The sequence below is a fragment of the Drosophila subpulchrella genome, chromosome 2R (assembly GCF_014743375.2).
Source record: "Drosophila subpulchrella strain 33 F10 #4 breed RU33 chromosome 2R, RU_Dsub_v1.1 Primary Assembly, whole genome shotgun sequence".
NCBI classification, from domain to species: domain Eukaryota; kingdom Metazoa; phylum Arthropoda; class Insecta; order Diptera; family Drosophilidae; genus Drosophila; species Drosophila subpulchrella.
The window spans coordinates 21,165,188-21,188,149 of record NC_050611.1 but is presented as its reverse complement, the minus strand read 5'-3'; the positions used below and the strand labels follow the sequence as shown (position 1 = coordinate 21,188,149).

The window sequence follows — 22,962 nt, the reverse complement described above, 5'->3', positions numbered from 1 at the left end:
ATGCGCCACTGCTGCACCGCTGAACCACTGTCCACACGGCGGCCACAGTGGGGCAAGATAAGGGAGGACAACTTAGAGGAATTGGCTGTAATTAAATTCTGAGAATCAAGGGAACACTCTGATCTATTCCTTTTGGTTATTACAAATCAATATAAAAATAAGCAAAATAGCTTAAAGCTGTTGATAAAATTGATAGTGGTATTGGGGTAAAAATAAATAACTCCTCTATTTTATAAAAAATTCCAAGGAAATCTGTGATTCATTCAACTTAATTATTAAAAACCAAAACTGATAGAACATGTGTGGTAGTCCTTAAGTGTTTGTAATATTGTGATTTGTTCAACTTAAATATTCTAAAACTCAGAAATTGATACTAGTAATTCAAAAAAACAAAAAAAAATTAATTTAATAAATAGTTAAATAAATCAAGCACCTATTTTGATGTTCAATATAATACATATAAGTTTTAATTCTCGTAAAAGCCTCTTTGGCCCCACTGTGCTGGTGGGGACCTGGACCTGGGCTGCCATGTCAATGGACATTTAATGGCGTTCCCCATTATGCGCCGCATCAAATGTGCCAAATACGCTTCGCTGGCAATAAATGCTGCATGGCGAGGTTTCCCTTTTGGATGCAGCCTTTCTCCTTTCTCCTTTCTCCTGGCGAGGAACAGGACCAAGACTCCTCTCCATCTTGGCCTCAGCTGGCCGGAGACCACGGCTTCGACTTCGTTCCGGCCACGATTTGCAATTTTGTGTGCATCAGCCTGGCATCGTCTATCGTAATTTTTCGTGAATTTCTTCACGTACTTGCATTCCATCTTCATCGCTCCTCGTCCTTCGGCCATATCCCATATCTTCTGCCCTGTCGCTCCTATATCTCCCCGACCTGTCTGCTGGCCAGCTCTTGGTCTTGGTTTTGGCCCGGCTGCAGCACTGGATTGTAATGGCATAACCTTTGAATAAAATTAGCATTATCGGAGCTCACTTTGGCGGCCATTCCGCTCCGCCTGTCCTCAGGTGTCTGTGTGTGTAGAGTGTGAGTGTTCGGGGATCAATAAAAATGCTCAATGACTTTTTGAACGCCATATGATGCCCGAAAAGGCCATTAAAACAAACGCCAAGACAGGGCAAAACGGAGGTCATTGAGATTATGTTTGTCTTAGGACAGCAATTTAAGGTATTAAATATTTTTAAATATTTCGATTCGTATCTATATCAAAGGTTCCCTTCGGAACATTAGCACTTTTGTTTTAATCATAAAATTTGGCTGTTCCTTAATTCCCAGTTATCAGATATATCTCTCAAAATTTTACATTAGTCTCTGAGAACACTTATTTCACAAACCAATTTTCTGATAACCCGTTGAACTTATCTGCTTTCTTTTCGTACTTTAATAAGATCAAATTGAGAATACCAGCTGTCAAATCAAAAGACAATAGTGGACCTAAAAAGTTTCATTTATTTGAAGCTATTTTCAGTTCTTTTTTCCCTGACCCCCTGCAAACAACCTCCTTAGTGTAAATGTTTTTGTAGGCACACTCACATCAATTACGATTTCCACCCAACTCCTGGCCGTAAAACTAATTGGTGGAAAATTAAGTTTTTGCGCCAAAATGATGGCAAATTGAAATGCAATCGGGGCAAAGCGGATTATTGAAAAACTTTCATGATTGAATCCTGCTGGTTGGCCCGCCATGGACCATCCCCGTTCGCCATTATACTCGTTGGGATCCAGTAGCTCTGGCAAAAAGCGCAGCGAGAACTTAATTCTGCTCTGCATGTGAACGGTTCGTTGAGGGCCATATGCGATTGGCAGAGCTTATGGCTCTGTGTGCCTGCCAAAAAACCAAGGGAAAAAATCGAAAACGAAAACGAGTAGAGCAACGAGGGAACAGGGCCAAAAACTGGGGCCCACACGGCGTTACAGCGACTTATATTTTGCTACTTTCGCTATAAAAAATAAATATGCAATAAAACAAAACGACAACGGGCCCCGACATATGCATTATTGTCCTGCTCTCCGCTCCTATGGAAATATTTGCTAGAACGAAGACATAAACCTAAAAAATATATGGCGCATTTGGCAGAAACGAAGGCAGGCGCAAGACCAAAACCAAGACAAAGGCGTTTTTAAACGCCAGTAGCACTTACACTGGGAATAAAACTTTATGAGATTACTGACAAATTTTTATTGCACCTTTTTGCATGTTTTAAATATTTTACAGAGTAAGTTTCTTTAGCTTTGCATTTTTAAATAATATTGCAGCTCTTTCAAGAATCTACCTTTTTATTAAATATAGCTTTCTATTCATTTGCTCAAGCTCTGAATTAAAATCTTATTTAGAGCACTTATTTTTTTCTTAATCTTTAGTACATTTATTTTTTCGAAAAAGAACTAGTTTTCAACAATTATTGCCTCTCTATTCTTTGACATACAAATTAAAAATATGAAACAAATTGAATGCCTTATATTTAAAAGGTGTTCAGTGCAAAATGTGTTAAGATGAGATCCACGCATCCGTTTAAAATATTTTTTTTATCTATGACTTGGATATGAAACAACATACAAATCCAATTTAAATGTCCATTCTTAAACGTGCTTTTTTCCAGTGCATCGGCGTAAGACAGAGAACAACAGGGCGTATTCGCATCGTATTGTTCTACCAAATTGCGCTCTCAGCTGGCGCACGACTTGACTGCATCTACTTTGGCATTTGGCATGCACCAGAGGAGCAGAGAAGCAGAAAAGGGGGCACTTTATGAAGCGCGCATATGTTGCACCCCTTTTCTGCAGGGGCTAAGGAACGTACGGGGCTAGGATAATAAAAATGAAGGACTCTGTGCCGTATTCCCCAGGCAAATCACTGCAGTCTCGGTCTGAGTCGATGGCTATAAAGCAAATCGTTTGACATTTGTTTTGATTTGCCATGATTGCTAAAAATATCTGTGAGACAGAAATGACAAGGGGCAAGAACAAGTGATATGGAGAACAAGTGAAGTAGTAGGTACTCAAATGGGAGAACAATAATACCTTATCCTTATTATAACTTATGTTTCTCGATGACATTTTCCATTGCAATGCTAGAAAAATAAACTGTAATTAGTTTTCCCCAAACTTTCGGATGTTATCTCATAAACCTCAACCACAGATGATACCATAATCTCCTGAAGCACAAGCGTAATCCTTTTAAAACCTGCCATTCAACCTCATTCCCCTTAATTCCTTTACCCTGCTTAATTCAATAATAACCTTTTGGCACTCACTTACCCATTCCAATTGTGGCCTTAATATCATCGTCATATGAGAGTGAACTGACCCGACTGACCCTTTTAAGTGACTTCCACTTCCACGTTCTAGTCGCCGGCGAACGAAAGTTTCTTCTTATCATAATTTCAAAGACAATTAGCCCGCAATGTGTGCTCCTTCGATACGAAGACCCACTCCAAAAAAACCGTATCGATAGAAGCGAAACTTCGTCCGTGTCCCCGGGAGCTATGGTATACTTGAAGTTTACAGCCGCCAAAGGGCCAAAACAATGCCAGACGATAATTGGCCAAATTTATTGTAATTAGCCGCACACGCAAGCACCGGGCATTCCATTCCATCCAGCGTAAGTAACCCACCACATGTGTCCGGACCCCAATCTCCGAGTAATTATTAACATTTCGGGGGCTCGGGGATGGGATGCTCGTCCGGTCCTTGAGAGCAGGTTGTCACATGTGTGCGTGGCGCTTTGAGATCGCATTTAATTGCACAAAGCCTCTTTGCTCTTAGAGAGTTTTTAAATAATTTAGTTGTGTCGTTAGGCCGGGCGTGGCCACGCCCCTTTGTCAAAGGCATCTGGCAGGACAAGTCGGGCGTACGGGGCGGCTACGTAATGCAGTCGAGTCACGTCACACAGCATGTCGCTAATTTTTCTACCTTTTTTTCGCCGCTGCTCGGGCACAAAGTTTCCCCACTGCAATGCGCTGGTTAAAATGTGCCCTTTTCTTTGGAAGGGGTCTCTAAAAAGAGGTCGTGTTTCTGGAGGATGATAAATTGTGGATGAGGGTAAGGCGGGATTAACTCGAGGTGGCTGCGCATTATAAGAGCTTAAGTTCCTTTTTTAATTTTAAAGGGGCATGGAAAAAACTTAAATATTTCTAAATTTGTCCAGTAACCTTAAATTAAGTTAAATTAGTTCTTATAAACAATTTAATATTATACTTTACACAAAGTTATGTCAACAATATGCCTTTCTAATGTTATAAAATCTGTACCATTGTAGGATACACCATTTTCGAATATTATTTTCCACTTCCGCTTGACCTCACTTTCCTTTAAAGTAACTTTTTAGCTTTGTTGGCTTAAAAATCCTTAAAATGGCTTTGTCAAAGGCGAGGTACAGTCACCACCTAGCGCGGTGAGCACGAGCATAACGGTACATCGCTAAGAAGTGCAGCATAGCGCACGGCGCACGTTTCCTTTTTGTAAACTTTATTATTTCGTGTTAAAAGTAAATAAACTTAGCTCCAACTTCACCTCACCTCTGACCCCGTCTCCCTTGCCATCTCCCTCTATTCTACCCTGTAGATATGTGAAATGGGGAGTTTTTGGGTGGAGGGCACCTTCTACACATTGTTTGCCATTTGCGGTGGTCGGCGACAAGCTCTGTCAGCCAGCCAGTCCAAATTGAAATTGGACATTAGATGTGCACACACACTAAGAACCCAATGCACTGAGCAAAATTACACATTTTATTTGCGACAGTTTAAATGCTCCATTTGAGGGATTCGTCATAGAATTTGTTTTTGTTGATAACACTAAAAGCCGAATAGCAGCACATCCAATCAGTTTGTTCTAAGTCACAGAGTTCCCACCGAGTTCACCGAGCGACAGTATAAATGTTCCATTTGAGGGATTCGTCATAGAATTTGTTTTTTGTTGATAGCACCAAACTCCAAATGGCAGCACATCCAATCAGTTTGTTCTGAATTACTGAGTTCCCAAGTGAATCAGACCCTCGTATATACCTAGAAACGAGTTGAGTTTAATTTCGCTGTCTTCTTTTGATGGATGATATTCTACAAACAGCGCTTGCCTTTTTATACCTTGTCTAGATAAGGTCTCTGAGATTTTATGTATCTTTCGGTCACTTTAGTAAGCTTTTAATGAGAATACAAATGCAGAACTGCACTATATAACCACCATAACTGTATTTGCAATCGGGAATACCCGCCGTTTTTTTTCCGGGATCAGAAAAAGAATACACTTATATTTTTCTGCTAATCCCGTAAAATCAAGGGCAGATATTCCCGATTGCGACTACATAGATAAAATGGGTATATTAAACGCCTCGACTGCTGTTAAAATCTGGAACCGACTTCGGAGAGAACAAATCTCGACTGACGTTCATGTGCGAGCTCCCCGATTTATAAAGACATTTTTCGGCTGCAACTATAGATAAACTTTTTGGGTTTTTCTCCAATTACGATATATTTTTATGAACAAAGAAATCAGCTATAAATTTAGAATACAATAAACTGATTGCCTTGGCTACGCCACTTTTCTCGAAATAATAATTGAATAATTTGGCGGTTTAAAAAAACCATTTGTGTCAAAAACAATTTGGCAAAGTTTTTTCGACGTGAGTTTTATAGGGTCTATAGTTATTTTTATCAAGAGACTCGGACACCGTTTTATGATTAATTTGTAGCGTATGGACAATTTCTAAATTCTAATATATTCAATTTAGTATCAATCTATAAGTATTGCATATCCTATAAGCATATAGTAAGTAATAAGTAAGTATGTTAGGTATGTTAATTATATCGCAGTATACTTTTAGACTGCCAATAGATAGCCAGGTATGTTTTACTACATTTAAGTGTGACGCGGTTATGATAACGCGTTTTTTTGAGTGTACCCGTATATATTAAGATGGTAGATTCTGTCGTCGCCGCGGCTGCTGACAACTTGGACAACAACCACATCTGGGACAACAACGCGAACAACAACTGAACACTAAGGCACACACTCATTGTGAATGACAACGCCCCTGGTACGTGATTTCATTTCCGTTGTTGCCTTTTGTGCATTGCTCGTAACTTGACTCCTCCTTTCTTTTTTATCACCCCCTGACTCCGTTTCACCCGCCACCCTTATCTACTTTCTTCTGCTTTCTCTGCCAGCTTTTTTATTTGTGGCTTTTGTGGTTTGTTAAGGCAGCCACGGATCGCCCAAAATTAATATGATGGTGAGTAAAAGCTTAGTGTGACTATCTATTAGTCGGATATATTCTCTTTATTATGTTCCTGTGAATGGGAATGAAAAAACGAGAATATGACTAGTTTAATGAACACAAAAATGTGATAAAAAAAAGCGAGGGCGGATTTAAAAGTAGCCCCTTTTGTGTGTGTTGGTACCTAGATTACTTTAAATCTAAGACGACAATTGACCTCGAGTTGGCGAATACTTCTCATTAAAACATAAATGGGTCGTTTTATTAAGCAAGTCTTTGGACAATTATATTATTTATTATTACAGTTTTCTCGCACACATCTCTCCGCAATTGCAGCTGGCCCGTCTTAAATCGACTTTTTTAAAAAATGTTTTAGCTTGTCATTTCCGCTCGGGACGGTTGTACACATTTCCAAGATATCTGAACAAAACTGATATATTCGTTTGGGACAAAAATAGATGTGATTGTTGCGAATTCAACATCCGATTTTAACGAATTCTGATGACATACATTAAAAAAAAGTTTTTTGTTTTTAGAGTGCTCTCCAATATTGCCACTGTGAAATAGATTTGGCGTGACTCAGATTTTTTAAATGCGGCAATGATTTTCGCATACTAGTTCCTATAGGATAAATAGCTGCAGAAGAAAGGTCTAAAATATATCAACAAAACACAAATCTGCTTGTGTATATATTGGAAGGTTTTGGCATTAAAATTAATATTAATTATATACAATTTGTTTTGCTAAGTTGTATTACAACACAAATATGGAGCACAATATTATATGAAATCCTTGACAAAAATTTATCATCCACCAATCGAAGCACTAGCTACAAAAATTATTAGTACATTTCCTGTGTTAGGAAAATGATAAATACACTCATCGAATTCTTGTTTATACTCTTCATTACAAAAAGTGGTAGTCCCATTTTGTAAATGTCTTTAACAACAGCGGTAAAAAAATATCTCTTCTGTTTTTGGACAAATTAAGGAAATTAAAGCTGGGCAGTCCAATTCATTCCAGAGTACCCTATACATAAAACATTTTTATTAATAGTATTCATTCAAAAGCTCATCTAAAACAGACCAAAACATAATTACGTCACAACCGGTTATATTATCGATAGAATTGTGGGAGCAAATTGACTCAACATAGTTCAAATTTATTCAAACCCCATACTTCACGTAAGACTAATGATGCTCCCATATAATTTTTCATATCGTCGAACCCATAAGATCACCCATTATTTAAGGAGATTTTCGCTTCCGACAACCAAAGGTTATTTGTGGGCAGAACCTGGTAAATCTTATTAACACAAACACTGCCACTGGCGTATCTGAAAACCGGCTTATATTAAGATATGTAAATTCAATTAATAATTCACAAAATCGACCTTTACATGGCTACTTAACAAGTCTATCTTAATTACGCGAATCGAAACTGAGAAATCCCCGAAACTGTAGTTTACATACGCCAGAAAATAGTCTACGCAAGCGAAGTCAAGGGAATACTTTTTCAATATTTACTTATGTTTTGGTACCCAAACGAGTTATGATCGCTGTGGTTAGCTATCAAAAGTGTGGATGGACATCTGAGTGAATAAACAATGGTTTAATTGGGATTCGCCTTAAGCAACATCTGCCATAAAACCGGGCCAAGTAAAAACAATAACGGAAGCCATTTGCCATGCAAATGCTAGACAAAATCCGAGCTGGCTATCTAGCATGTCTAACACGATCGGCATTTACATACATGAAATATAAACAAATGCAGAAAAAGATTTGGACGCCTGGTAGTCCAAACTAAACTCTGCAAATTAGCAACGAGTTTTTAAACGTTTGACTTCATGCGGGCCATGAATAATGTGATTAACAAGTTTGCACTTGAAGTCCAAACAACACCCCAAGAAATCCATCAGCCAGTGACTATAAGTCATAAAACAAATTAAAGATGACAAAAGGTACATATATATGAATTTGTGTGACCTGAAGAAATTAAATTATTAACTAGTTGCAATTTAGCAGGGAGGCAAGTTAAATAAATAACGATCTGAGAAAAGAGGAGAAGAATAATGGAAGCACGTATCAAGATGAAGAGGAAATAATTTAAGCTCCCGCGGAGTAATGAAGCATTCATAGTTTTTAAGGTCCAAACAATTAACCGAGGTGTGGATCATATAATTAAAGACTCTTTAAATGTTTTCCTGAGAAACATTCGTTGAAGCGCTGTGCCATAAATAAACGGACCTTGAAATCAGCTATAGTTGAATCCATAATTTTAGGCTCACGTCAGCTAGACCCATTTTTATGACCATAATCGTGGGCAACTGGTTTGGGGAAATTAATTGACCACCAAGGGTTCGAAAGATAACAAAATTATAGGCCTGAAAAAAGTCACTGTTTGTTTTTTGTATTAGCATAACGCTTACTAAAACTTTATAGTGGGCGCCTCAATCTATACAAAAGATTCCATTAAAAACTGATTAATAATTTCGGATTCCTTTAATCCAGAACAATGGCTTCTAACCTTTGTGGAACTAGTCGTAAAATCCAACCAGTTTCTGCGTCTGCATTCGTTTCAAACGATGGTTGCAAATTTCCGGCTACGCCTGACGCATTTGCCAAAAATACCAATAGTCCATAAATCCATCCAACCAATAAAACCCCAAGAAGAGCCCATAAAATATGCCGTTAGCGGTCTGTATAGGATTAATGTCACCTAAGAGTCACTTTGGGTGTTGCTCACTAACTCGCCTTATGACCATCCATCCATCCATCTTTCAGCATCTTAATCTTCATTCTCAAATCCAATTCCATCGAGTGCTACTTCGTTCTGACGACCCCCAAAACATAACCAGTAAGAGATTTCATCTGAGATGATATTCATCTGAATATTCAGATGAGCCGTTGCCGATGGTCTTCGATCTTCGATCTCCGATTTGCGATCGGCCTGAGGCTCAGTTCAAGTTTCGGCTTGCAGAATTTTGGGCTCGGTCTCGTATAAATAGTTTGCCGGTGAGCCTCCTCAGACAGAAGCTACTTGAACGCTCTTGGAGTAACAGATCGCAGCTGTCGTCATGGTGAGCCCACCCACTTACTGCAGGATCACGGATTATATCTCTAAAGGTTTTGGTTTGTTCGCTTTCAGAAATTCTTGGTTATTGCCTTTGCCGTCCTGGCCTGCGCCTATGGCGATGTCTCCCACTTGGGTTACGACTACTCTCCCCCGGCTCCGGTCTACCAGCCTGCTCCTGCTCCAGTGGAGATCCCCGTCCCCGCCCCCGTGAGGAGCTACGTCCCACCTGCACCCATCAGCATCCCAGCTCCAGCTCCTGTTTACCACCCAGCTCCTGCTCCCATCAGCATCCCAGCTCCAGCTCCTGTTTACCACCCAGCTCCTGCTCCCATCAGCATCCCAGCTCCAGCTCCTGTTTACCACCCAGCTCCTGCTCCGGTTTACCACTCAGCTCCTGCTCCTGCTCCCATCAGCATCCCAGCTCCAGCTCCTGTTTACCACCCAGCTCCTGCTCCGGTTTACCACTCAGCTCCTGCTCCTGCACCCATCAGCATCCCAGCTCCAGTTGAGATCCCCATCCCAGCTCCAGTTGAGATCTCCGCCCCAGTGAACTCCTACATTCCCCCTGCTCCCATCAGCATCCCAGCTCCAGCTCCTGTTTACCACCCAGCTCCTGCTCCCATCAGCATCCCAGCTCCAGCTCCTGTTTACCACCAAGCTCCAGCTCCGGTTTACCACTCAGCTCCTGCTCCTGCTCCCATCAGCATCCCAGCTCCAGCTCCTGTTTACCACCCAGCTCCTGCTCCCATCAGCATCCCAGCTCCAGCACCCGTTTACCACTCTGCTCCTGCTCCCATCAGCATCCCAGCTCCAGTTGAGGTCCCCATCCCAGCTCCAGTGGAGATCTCCGCCCCCAACACCCAGGTTCTGGAGGAGATCGAGCCCGCTTCCAACGATGGATACCGCTACAAGACCGTGCGTCGTCGCGTCTACCGTCGCCGCGTCTAAACCTACCAATGCCCAACGAAAAACTGTTTCCTAACGAATCCCCAATGCCCACGGGGAGACGTAATAAAAAATTTCCGCCTTCAATTTGTTAAACAAAAAGAAAAGTCTTCAAATTGTTTTCTAATCATAGCAAATCACACGGGAAACTGCGGGGGGGGTGTAGCTCTTAAGTTTGCTCTGGCCATTTGAGTGGGATATTTATGAAACCCGAGGAGAGGAAGTGGAATCAACTTGCCATCGGACAGATAGTGCCGGAAAGGGGTGAGTGGTTGCACGGGGCATAATAAGGAGTTGCCAGCAAGTTGCGGAACAATCCCCAAGGATTCGACTCGATGGCGAGCTCCAGTCCTCGCCACTCCACATTTATCACGAAATTTATCGCCTGGAATGAGCTTTGATGATGTGGAAATTTTTTCTCGTTAGATTCAAAAGTTTCCAGATGCACTCAGAGATCGCAGAATTTATTTCGGCCAACCAATGGGATTAATTATATTAGGCTCTATAGAAACTTAATAAATTGAGTCGGAGTTTGGAATTTTTAAAACAAAAGAACATTAAATTATGAGGCAATGTTCCCATGAAAAACCTATTTAAAAAAAGGGTTAACCTTGTAACTCCACAACTCCACCCTAGTGCCCACAGAACCTTACATTGGCCATTAGATTTAGAATTTTAAAAAAACCTAAACAATTTAAAATGTACTTGGTATAAAAACGTATGCCTAGTTGTCCCCCTACTCTAAAGTAACTTGTGTTACATTTATTTTAGTTTGAAGAACCAGTTGAGAGCTCTTACAAACTTACCCAATGTTAATATAGTACTTGTAGGAATTTATGGGCGAAGTGGGTAATATTTTTGTCGGTGCAACCGCACGAAATCGATGAAGCCGGAGCCTCAGCTCAAAACAGAGACTCCTTCGCCGAGTGGATTGGCCTCATCAGACGACCACTGACCACTTGTGGCTGCTAACAAGTGGCAGGACGAAGTCGAAGGCGCCCAAGGAGCAAGGACATCGACAGTCGAAAGACGATAGACGATAGACGTTGCAGAAAATTAAGAAGAAAATGCAGCGACAAATGTCTACGGAGCTTCTCCCCTCAGCAATTTGATTAGGGAAATGTCTGGCTGTGGCAGAGACTTTGGGTCCCCAAACCCCGAGCTCAGAGCCCCGAATCCCCCAATATCCTAGTCTGGATACCGGGGAAACCGCAGAGCCACATATTACACTTGCCACTGCGCATACTAATTAAAAAGCGCAAAAACAAGCAGCGGAGCTACTAAAATTAATTGCGTAATTAAAACAAAATCATTTTTTCCACCCGCCTCCCCCTTTGGCCCAAACCACAATAGATTGATTGTCCTGGCTTATTTCGTTAATTGCATTCTGGTCAAATATTGGCAGCTCAATTAAATGAATTAAAACGCATTTTTGCTTTGTGCCGAGCGGCACACGTGCATAGAGGATCTCCCTTATGGAGTGCAGAAACGGGGATTACTAAAATCATTTGACAGGCAATTACAATTTAGGGACGATTCCGGCAAACCGCACTCCAATCAGCGGTGATTAGTTTGCGCGGTGTGTAAATTAAATATTCTTATATTCAGGGTTGTTACTGGTCATTCTCCTTTTTTTTGGGGGTTTTTAAAAGATATACTTTCAAAATATCTGTATTTTATAGATTTTTACTAATCTTTGTTGCTGAAAAAAGAGAATAAGCGATTATATAAAAATTAGTCGCAGTAATTTTCAGACTTGTAAAAATAAGATTACTTTTATCCAAATTTGAATAATCTCTTCTTAAATGTAAAACCTTACAAACAAAAATACAATGCAGGTTATACGGACGTAATTGTATTTGTCTCATTGAACGGATATCATTTCTTAATTCTCTGTAATTGATGGACGCACTTCCATCTCAGCACTAGATGCACTACACGATTATGTTCCACTCACATCGTGACATCGTCGCATTTCACTAATCCCCGCCAGCGATTAGTTTAAATTCCAATAGTGGCTGCAATCCGCCATGGATTGGGTAATTTTCAGCCTCATTGCCTCTGCTCCGCCAGGCAGAAGCTGCCGATTAAATAAAAAGGAGCCAGGTATGGCGGACACCCAACAATTGACAGTTGGTTGCACTTCCAACCGCACTTAATTAGCAGTTAATGATGCCTGATTAACACGCATTATGGCTGCGACGACCCATCGGCATCTCCGGCAGCGGGTTTCGGCCCAATGCCACCCAAATAACCCCTTCCCACAGCCACATCCACTTCCATGGCCATTTCCAATCAAACCTGTCCGACAGATGGTCTGAAAATGTGTAATCAATGCTTTAGGCGCCGTGGATTACAAAATAATCGCGAGTTGGGCGGCCTAAAAGTATGCAGAAGAAAAGGCTCCGCGGAAAAAGTGAAAATGCTGTGAGCAAAAAACCGAAATGTCATCGTCATAAAGCCGGTACTCGAATAGGTGACGTCCTTTTTTTGGGCTTTCTTTGTACTCTAAAAGTATAAGAACAAATTTTATTGCATCATATCTTATATACTAAAAAAAATTATTATTATTTCACTGCTTTACATAACCATTGAAAATATTATTTTGAATTTGCAAATATCTAATCTATTATAAAAATATTTTTATATATTTTATAAGTAAACAAATATTAACTTTATTGCTTTTTATAATAATTTAGAAAGTTCTTTTTGATGGGCAACCTTTTTTTATTTCTTTCCAGTACCTACACTCTACAATTTCTTAAAGAATTTAAAACGTACCAATTTTCAGAACAACCCGATTACGCGTTATACCCTCTTCACACCACGGCGCACTCAATAAATCGGGTGTAAAAATTGATGGGTCTCCCGAATCCCAGTTGTTGGTCGGCTGGCTTACGGCCTTAAAGCCGGCAGTGCGAAATCGAACGTGCGGAGTGCACATGGATATGGGACATGGATCGTTGGGAAATTGACAGTATCAACGTAATTATATCAGCAGTGGGGGGATGGGCGTTTTCGGACCCCAAAACGAAAACAAAACAGAAAAACGACCAAATCCAGGAGGGCCGGGAACGTCGAGGACGCGAGGGGCGGCCACTGAAATATGCAAACGTTGACTGCCTTCATTTATTTTTACTGTTACTGCATATTGGGGCGACGGATCGGACGGGGGGCGGGACGGGGGCTGGACTGGGCAGGAGGTCCTGGCAAGAGGCGCGAAAATAATCGTTATCCTGGACAGGTGGGCCCTCGATTCCTCTCGCGCGTTCGATGCCAGCAGTTGCACTTCATTTGCAGCATTAATTTGTCGCCCGTTGATTTATCTGGCCAGGATATATACAGCCGAACACTCACATCCATAAGGATATATACCGACGCGGCGAATGAATTTATGAGCTGCTGCTGGAGCCCATCGAGTGTCGAAAAATGTTGAAAATCGATTGGCAAGAGTTTGTCATTCCCACTTGAAGCCCAGCAAGTCAACGCCTGGGGTAGCTGCATTCTTTTTGAATATTTATTAAATCACTTTTTGCACCAATAATGCAAAATAGTTATGCAAATGTTGTGTGCGAACGAATGCGAAAGGGATCTAGGCGGAATCTGCGCTTTAAATCGAAGAGCGTGTTTCCATAATCGTATAAATATAAAAAATACATATATCTCAAACGGGACGCTGACGTCGGTCTCTGGAGTTCAACGAACCTCTGCTAATATTATAAATGAGTTACTAAATTATGGAGCCAACTGGGAGAAAGGCCACTAAAATTAAAACAACTTAAATTGAAAACAAAGCATGGAAGTCTTTTCAAAGGCCCTCAGATCCTTTATCCAAATGAAACTGGGGAACAATTTTTCCCATGACAATACCATATTTTTTCCCCCATTTTTATGCACTTCAAGGGTAACGAACTATATATTTTGCCTTTGCCCTCTGATGACGCCACCATGCAGTGCATGTCAACTATTAACGGGCAAACAACTAAATTACGTATACGCAGCGTTGCATGACCAGCATGCCATTGCGATGCTCCGTTAGAGAGTGTTTGTGTATTTGCTCGAAATACATTTGCAGTTTCGGTTTATTGGCGCTGCGAAAATAATGGAATTGTCAAAATAAAAGGGGTTAAGTGCTTGTTTGCATAGCTTTTTGACAACACCAACAACTGGCACCACTCCCCTCGCCTCATATGTGCATGCTATTGGTATTTTATTTTTACCCGCTGAGGAAAACAAGTTCGGCGGAAATTAAATCACTCCGGCGTCGGGAAGTCTCCGCGGATTTTTGGCACCAACCGGAAAATCGTTCATTAGCAATTTGTGTAATTAAAAAGAGAGAGTGCACACAGGGACCAGCGAAGTGCTGTCCTTCACCACTTTGGGTGGCTTGGTATCGCCGCCCTTCTCCCACTTAAGAACCCCGAACTTCCTGCCCATCCGGCTAATTTGTTTTCCGCCCGACAGTGACACATGGCGACAGTCTAGATGGCGTCATGTTAAACTTTTGACCCGATCGAAGCTGGCTAATTCTGGCGCCTCCGGCCCATCTGCTCGAGTTTCCATATATAATTAGGCAATAGGCCCTGCTTTTGGCCCACCTTATCACAGCCAATCAACAGATTAATGGCCGTCGGCTGAGCTCGCCATTCGTCTGGCGGCTCTAGACCAAACAGTCTGTGGGCCGTAGGCCTCTATTTCTATTTCTATTGCCAAAAGACCGAGCGTCGGTTTCCAGTTTTCGAGCGGATTTAGTTTGGCTAGTTCAAATTGATACACTAAAGCACAAATTTGTATGCAAATGATATTTAAATGAAGACAATGGCAAAAACAAGCAAGTACGAGTGGAGAAGAGATGGTTCGGCCAGGGGCACTTTATTATTCCCCTGCAAGCTTAAATTAATGTCGCTCAGATAATAACTTATGTCCAAAATAGAACACATTACATTGAGAACCTCCCTTTATACTGGTATTTTAAAATGGTAGATATGTATCTTTTGGTATAACATGATCTCTTAAAGCGCTTTACCAAATGAAATGAGAAAAACGCGAATTCTTTAGAAGATGATGTTCAAAAACTCGAGTAGCCGCATTTCTAAGCCCTCTTAAATTTTAACAAAGGTTTTGTATCAATGATCCCTTTACTTGGAGTTAAGAAATCCTTCTAACACTTATAATTATTAGAGAATTATAACGTCAAATAAATAATGCTAACTTCCGATTTTTTAAAACGATTATAAACGTCATGAACATGAAGGATGAGCTTTTCTTAAAATTTGTTCAGGCTGAATAAATATTAGCCACACCGAGAATGGTCATTTGGTGTGTATCTCTGGAATACAAAACTAAGAATATCATAAGAGAAGGTGCTACACTGCAGTCGGATCAACTCTTCCTGGTCGGCGTAGGGCATCAGAGTTGACCATTGGCGTGGCTCATAAAATTCTGGTTTCTGGCATATTAAGAGACCCCGATATCCACACGTCTTCACTCGTATTAATGTTTATCTTTCGCTTCTGCACCGCGCCCAGGTTTTGGTATAAATACAACCCCACAGATCGCTCCAAGGCATACTAGAGACGTCCACGTTCCAAGTAACACATATCCAAAATGGTTAGTACAGAATCAAGAGGGGTTAACTTGAATCCTGAATAATTGGCAAATTGAATTGCAGAAATTCCTGGTTGTCGCCGTTGCCCTCCTGGCCGTTGCCCACGCCGATGTGTCCCACCTGTCGGGCTACAACTACGCCCCCGTGAGCATCCCCCACCCGGCTCCTCTGCCCGTGAAGGTGGCCCCAGCTCCCGCTCCCGTGAACACCTACATTCCCCCAGCACCCGTGCACGTTGAGGTTCCTGCCCCGGCACCCGTGCACGTGGAGATCCCCCACCCCGCTCCTCTGCCCGTGAAGGTTGCCCCCGCTGCCCCAGTGAATGCCTACATTCCCCCCGCACCCGTGCACGTTGAGATCCCAGCTCCCGCACCCGTGCACGTTGAGATCCCAGCTCCCGCACCAGTGCACGTTGAGATCCCAGCTCCCGCACCCGTCAAGGTTGCCCCAGTGGCCCCCGTGAACAGCTACATTCCTCCCGCACCCGTGCACGTTGAGATCCCCGCCCCTGTGCACTCCGCCCATGTGCACTCCGCCCCTGTGCACTCTGCCCCTGTGCACTCCGCCCCTGTGCACTCCGCCCCTGTGCACTCCGCCCCTGTGCACGCCGCCCCTGTGCACTCCGTCCCTGTGCACTCCGCCCCTGTGCACGCCGCCCCTGTGCACTCCGCCCATGTGCTCGCCGCCCCCGCTCCCGTCCAGGCCCACCAGTCCGTTCTGGAGGAGATCGAGCCCGTGTCCGCCGATGGCTACCGCTACAAGACCGTCCGCCGTGTGGTCCGTCGCCGCCTGTAGAGAGCTACTCCATCGCTGATCCCCACCAGGGAGAAGTTAATTCAATAAAAAATAGAATTTAATAAAAACACTGAGTTTGAGTGGGCTGGTTAAGTGATACGGGTTACTAGATCCCGGTAGAACGGAGGTCTAAAAAGAGACTTAAGTTATAATCTGATGTCGATTTATATGTTGTAAAAACTAATAGGGGTCTTATGAGTGCTATACTAAATATGCAGATTCCTTCAAATGCTAAGGGTTTTCCAAAGAAGCCTAAAGTAACTACGTGTTTCAAAAGTGGTTTTCGTACTTTAAAGGTTTGAGGCCTGACTACCTTACCTTACCAACTTATTTTAATAGCTCCATTCTTAAACTTAAATTTACACTTAAATACATCCTAAAATACAGTTAGTACGTTGGCTAAATAAATATTTTTAAATGGATAAGGACTTTTTAAATTACGGCATTAAAGAAAGACAATTTATTTAAATATTTATATAATGCTAACAAGTAATTCTAAACTAAATGCTAATAATGGGCATGAGCTATAGTAGCTATAGGCCTTCAGTTCTTCAGGTTTAATATCATTTAATTATACCCGTTACTCGTAGAGTAAAAGGGTATACTAGATTCGTCGAAAAGTATGTAACAGGCAGAAGGAAGCGTTTCCGACCCCATAAAGTATATATATTCTTGATCAGGATCACTAGCCGAGTCGATCTAGCCATGTCCGTCTGTCCGTCTGTCCGTCTGTCCGTATGAACGCTGAGATCTCGGAAACTATAAGAGCTACAATACTGGGATTAGGCATGCAGATTCCTGAGATTCCTGCGCAGCGCAAGTTTGTTTCAGTAGAGTGCCACGCCCACTCTAACGCCCACAAACCGCGCAAAACTGTGGCTCCTACAGTTTTGATGCTAGAACAAAAATTTTAACTGAAATGTGTTGTTCTCATCAATACCTACCGATTGACCTAAAAAAAAGTTTGCCACGCCCACTTTAACGCACACAAACCGCCCACAAACTTCAAAAAATCGTAAATATGAACGCGGATATCTCGGAAAATATCAAAGCTTGAGCGCAGCGCAAGTTTGTTACGCGAATATGCCACGCCCACTCTAACGCCCACAAACCGCCCAAATCTGTGGCGCCCACAATTTTCATGCTAGATAAAAAATTTTAACTGAAATGTATTGGTCTTGTCAATACCTATCGATTGATCTAAAAAAAAGTTTGCCACGCCCACTCTAACGCACACAACGCTTAAATCTGTCTACCGCCGGTATGTGGCGCATTTGCTGCTTGCATATCTCCATTTTCCTTTGGTCCCTTTACCTGAGTAACGGGTATCTGATAGTCGAGGTACTCGACTATAGCGTTCTTCCTTGTTTTGTTTACTTTGGTCTATTTGAACCTAGCTTATTTTCTACATGGATACATAGATATTTACAATGTTTTATTTAAGGAAAGTCATGTAATAAACGCAAAATCAATGAATTTTAAGCCTAAGTCAAATAAGAATAATACTAAGTAACAATATCTTCACTAAAACTTCTTATAGCTAATATAGTTATTTTTTTACCTCTGGCCTTTATTAGCATTAAGGATACCACTAAAGATTTATCTGCACCTAACAATCTTACTCCATCATTCCTCCAAAACATGATATCCCACTGCCAACCATATGTTGGCACGCTAAAATAAACTGTTTTATTAGCCAGGTGTTCGAATAAGGCAAGCCCAGTCCGGACCCGAGTAACTAATTAAGTTCCAACAAACAACAGACCCACCGGCAGACATTGTCAAGATCAGCATAATCTAAGCAAATTGAAAATAATTTTGGCATAAACTTGAAACGACGCCATAGGCCCGGCCGCCTGCTAATAACTCGCCTAAAAGAGCCAAAGCAGAAACGAGAAATCTTAAAACGAAATAAACAAAAAAAAATAATTATAAAACTAAAAACGTAAACGTGTGACCCACGAACATTAATCAATCTGACAAAATAAAAGCAAAATAAAACCACCATTCAACATGCAACAATGGGTATGTTTGCTCTAATTAAAGAAGCTTTTGCAGTGTTTGAAGACTGAAACAAAAAGTTGACCCAAGTCAAAGCAAAGATAATACGATTTTGGAACCGAAACTGAAGACTAGAAAAAAACAAAAAAAGAAAACCCGTCAAACTGCCTTGGCATTGGAGGCTCGTTGTCGTGTGTTAGGTTTTGGTTTCGATGTTTTGGCCATCTTCCGATTCCGACTTCTTTGAGTGAGGCTAAGACCCCCATGTATCATGGGGGCACCATGCAATTAATTTGACTGCGGTTGACCCGCAGCCCCGAAAAACAATGCGCTATAAAAACCGAAGACACACTTCGAGTTCAGCAGCACAAATCAACCAGTGATCCAAGCAGCAACAAGCCAGTCTCCTCAAGATGGTGAGTGCAAGGATTACCCATTAACCTATCATTATTAAAATCATTTTTACCCATCCTAGAAATTCCTGATCGTTGCCGTCGCCTTCCTGGCCTGCGCCTATGCCGATGTCTCGGAGCTTTCAGCCGGCGGCTACGACTATCCCCAGCCCGCTCCACCGGCGCCTGTGAAGAGCTACATCCCCCCTCCGCCACCACCACCCCCACCGGCACCCAAGAACACCTACATCCCACCCCCGGCGGCCCCCGCCAAGGCCTACATCCCACCCCCACCACCACCACCGGCGCCCAAGAACACCTACATCCCCCCTGCCCCAGTGGCCGCTCCCGTGGAGACCTACATCCCTCCCGCCGCCCCTGCCCCCTCCTACATCCCTCCAGCCCCCGTCCAGGCCGAGGAGCCCATCATCGAGGAGATCGAGGAGCCCGCCCAGGACGGATACCGCTACAAGACCGTCCGTCGTCGCGTCTTCCGCCACCGCAACTAAGTCTCTGGAACCCAATTGTTGAATAATGTTTTAGGACCTGGCAGTGGTCACCCATCATCTGTTAATGTTTTTAAAGAGTAAATAAAAGATAAAATGAAATATTGATCTTACTATTGATTCAGCTTGGCGGAGAAAAGATTCTAAGAGTTTCTTAACTGCAGTTAACTAACTACGGTTAACAAACTACACTGATAATAAAGTTTTGTTTCCAAATATTTAATGTTCCTACAATGCGGTTTGATAAATATTAATTATGAATATATTCAATTTAACAAGTATTGTTATTTATATATTTCAACTTTGATTTTTCAACATCATGTTAACTTTTGCCACTGAAATTGCTGTTACAGAGACCCAATAATTTTAACTAAAAGCATATTTCCTTTTTAAGTTTTCCGTTCTTAAAGCTAAAATCGTATTAAGAAAATTAATCTGTCTTTATGTACAATTTAACTTTATATTTATTTTATCTGTCAGATTTCTAACTAGATCCTTACCATTGCAATGTGTGTATTTAGTATTTTCAGTCTTCAATCAAATAATTTCATATTGAATCTTCCAATTTAAATGTTTTCTTTTCGATATTTTGTATTCGGCATTAAGTTTAAATATGAAATACTATATTTTATATTCCATTTGCAGATATTTCTTTTTATTATACCTTATCTTCCCGGTGTAATGTTCCAGTTGCCTAACAAATCTTTAACATAATGAGTAGGCTTTGAAAATGTTTCTGGAAATATCAACTCAACAAAATGACGCTTGGATAGGGTTCCCGAAATCTCTGGCCCACCAGAAGAGGAAGGAGCCCCTCCAGAATGTGCCTGGTCAGGGAAAACGAGGAGAGGAGAAAAAGTAGCTGTTGCGTAATCAGATGGTTTCCTTTCTTTATCATCGTGGCCATGTTGGTCTGGTCCTATCACGTCCTGGTTTACCAAATCTGCATTATAAGAGTTGAGGACTACGTGGTCATGGGCCTCTTGCTGTTTTTCTACCACCTACTACTCCTCATGTTTCTGTGGACATGGTGGAAGTGCATATGCGTCGATCCAGTTAAGATTCCCGATCAGTGGAAATTATCTGCAGAGGATGTGGAGAGACTGCAGCGCACTGAGGGAGTAGAGGGTATAGCTCGAATCCTCAATAATGCCGCAAGGAACTTACCCATTTCCACCTGCAGCCCCGAGGGACTGGTGCGATATTGCAAGACCTGCTGGATAATTAAGCCGGATAGAGCCCATCACTGCCGAACCTGCCACGTGTGTGTCCTGAAAATGGACCACCACTGCCCCTGGGTGGTGAACTGTGTACACTTTCACAATTTCAAGTACTTCATACAGTTCCTCCTTTACGCTGAGCTATATATGCTGTATCTCTTCTTCGTGATGATGTATGAATTTTACCTGATCTGCGGCTTCGATGTTAGTTACCTGAAAAATGAGCACACATGGAACCTCGTTCAGCATGTGGTGTGCATTACCTTTAACATTTTCACCCTGGTCATGTACAGCGTGAGTGTGTTCAATGTATCCCGAAATCGCACCACTATGGAATCGGCCCATCCTACCTTCTTCTTCGTTGGCGGTAAAAACTCCCATGGCTTCAATTTGGGGTGTCGTACCAATTTTCGAGAGCTTATGGGCGATAAGTGGTACCTCTGGCCTTTTCCGATCTTCTCCAGTCGCGGCGATGGACTATCTTTTCCATTGGCCGTGGAACGACTCAAGGAGGTGCGTACTGATAACCAGAGGAAAGATGATGGCCCGACCAGAGCCCAGATTGTCAAAGGAAACGTAACCAGGATTCTGGGAATTCATCATACATCTTTCGACCGTGAATAACTAATATTCTCTAGTATAATAACTGATTCACTGCTAATAATACTTCAAAAATGTCAACCTATTAATTACAATTCCTTGTTCTTTCTTTGTTAGTTTTAAATGGCTTTAAAATTAATATATACCCAATAAAGAAATATAGAAATTCAGTTTAGCTTAATAGTTTAGGAATATTAACAATGCCTCAGTATTTAATATAAAAAATACTTCAAAGTACTAGCAACCTTTTTAAGAAGAAATGGTTCTTGAAATCAGTAAGCACATAAGTATAATGAAAGGGGAAATATTGTTAAAGTATTTTCGTATTGTGCTAGGTGATATTTCAGTTTTCCTTATTAAAACTGCTTTAAATACAAAAAATACTTCAAAATACTAGCAACCATTTTAAGAAGATATGGTTCTTGAAATTAATAAATATATAAGTATATTGAAAGGGGATATATTTTAAAGTATTTTTGTATTGTAGTAGGTGGTATTTCAGTTTTCCTTATTGTAACTGCTTACATATTATTGCGAGCCTCAGTAATCCAAACACAAAAACATTGCAATCATTCGGCGGAAACTCTTTGGATTCCAGTTCCCCATAACGATTGAAATTCGCAGACAATTTGAGGGGGAGCGACTCCATCAACATCTTAATTTACGAGTCATTGGCGAGTGCATCAGCATCGAACTCCCATCGCTTGACAATTGCAGTCCGCTGGCCATTTTCCCGACCCGCTGAGTGGCCAACATCGATAAATCCTCGGCATTCCGTTCCTGGTCCTGGTCCTCCACTTCCCACAACACAATCGCTCCGAAGTCGTTTATAAAACGCTTAACATTCGTGACATATTTCGCATTTGGCCGCGCGTCGGGCGCAGAAATTTATAGACTTTATCCATTAGGAAAACAATTACGAGTGCAAACAATGGCCAATGTGCGATGTCCACCGGATGGACTCGGACTCCCCGGCCAGAGGCGATTCCTTTGGAGCACCGAGCATATGTTGGGATTGCCGGGCGGCCCCAAGTTCATTGTCCCCGTCTATATTTTCTTATTATGCTGTGGCGACTTCTTGACTGCTGCAACACAAATCCAATTACCTTCAAAATAATAAACTTATGTACATACCAAAAAGGAAGAATGCCATCCCGAGGAGTCCTTCCATTTCCCCGGCTGCCGTACGCACATTTTGCTTTATCAACTGTTGATAGACTCCGTGGGGAATTTTCCGTATGTCACGACAAAGAAAACGCTGGGAATGGGGATGGGAATGGAAATGGAAATGGGAGCTGTCTGCCGTCGGGCGGCATTTTTTCCAGCTCCTGTGCTCTGAAGTCCGGACTCCTCTTCCCGCCCCCACAGGCACTGAGCGAAAACGGGGGCTAGTCAATAAATATGTTCATATCGCAAAGATATACCTTTGTATTTAGAAAATGGGGATCTTCATTAGGGGAATTTTTGTATTTTCCTACCTTTTTCAGAAATGAAGTGCAGAAACTACTTTAGGTAATGTCAGAAGAACAATACTTACAATAATCATAATTATACGATTTTTGATATATTTATGTGTAACTATCTATGTTGATCTTGA

The 22,962-nt window shown here is 41.8% G+C and overlaps 3 protein-coding genes and 1 long non-coding RNA gene across 7 annotated transcripts; 3 read left to right on the top strand and 1 right to left on the bottom strand.

Moving 5' to 3' along the window:
- Window positions 1–4,166: 4,166 nt before the first annotated feature.
- LOC119550643 lies at window positions 4,167–5,393 on the bottom strand. Of its 3 annotated transcripts, none has more exons than XR_005219497.1 (3): window positions 5,094–5,393; window positions 4,525–5,015; window positions 4,167–4,466 (listed from the first exon to the last, which is right to left on the bottom strand). It is a non-coding gene; the product is annotated as an uncharacterized LOC119550643 (long non-coding RNA). The 3 variants fall into 3 exon arrangements; XR_005219495.1 differs by having other exon boundaries at window positions 4,170–4,477; window positions 4,530–5,015; XR_005219496.1 differs by having other exon boundaries at window positions 4,171–4,466; window positions 4,530–5,015.
- Window positions 5,394–9,135: 3,742 nt separating this feature from the next.
- On the top strand, window positions 9,136–16,646 carry LOC119551443 (extensin-1-like). The gene is made up of 3 exons (XM_037860786.1): window positions 9,136–9,237; window positions 9,371–10,240; window positions 15,915–16,646. The coding sequence occupies exons 1-3, from the start codon at window positions 9,136–9,138 to the stop codon at window positions 16,644–16,646; spliced, it is 1,704 nt and encodes a 567-aa protein (XP_037716714.1).
- A 2,013-nt stretch (window positions 16,647–18,659) lies between these two features.
- Window positions 18,660–19,548, top strand: LOC119551442 (extensin-3-like). The gene is made up of 2 exons (XM_037860785.1): window positions 18,660–18,671; window positions 19,123–19,548. The coding sequence occupies exons 1-2, from the start codon at window positions 18,660–18,662 to the stop codon at window positions 19,546–19,548; spliced, it is 438 nt and encodes a 145-aa protein (XP_037716713.1).
- A 765-nt stretch (window positions 19,549–20,313) lies between these two features.
- LOC119550872 (palmitoyltransferase ZDHHC15) lies at window positions 20,314–21,466 on the top strand. Of its 2 annotated transcripts, XM_037859855.1 has the most exons (2): window positions 20,539–20,673; window positions 20,729–21,466. In XM_037859855.1, exon 2 carries the CDS (start codon window positions 20,823–20,825, stop codon window positions 21,387–21,389), a length of 567 nt encoding a protein of 188 aa, XP_037715783.1. In that variant the 5' UTR covers window positions 20,539–20,673; window positions 20,729–20,822; the 3' UTR covers window positions 21,390–21,466. The 2 variants fall into 2 exon arrangements, with proteins under 2 accessions (XP_037715782.1, XP_037715783.1); XM_037859854.1 differs by having other exon boundaries at window positions 20,314–21,466.
- Window positions 21,467–22,962: the final 1,496 nt, after the last annotated feature.

Coding starts and splice junctions, on each gene's coding strand:
- LOC119551443 (XM_037860786.1), top strand. CDS start 9,136: ATGGTCTTCGATCTTCGATCTCCGATTTGCGATCGGCCTGAGGCTCAG. Junction 9,238..9,370: donor CTCGTATAAATAGTTTGCCG/GTGAGCCTCCTC, acceptor GTTCGCTTTCAG/AAATTCTTGGTTATTGCCTT. Junction 10,241..15,914: donor GTCGCGTCTACCGTCGCCGC/GTCTAAACCTAC, acceptor ATTGAATTGCAG/AAATTCCTGGTTGTCGCCGT.
- LOC119550872 (XM_037859854.1), top strand. CDS start 20,367: ATGTGCCTGGTCAGGGAAAACGAGGAGAGGAGAAAAAGTAGCTGTTGC.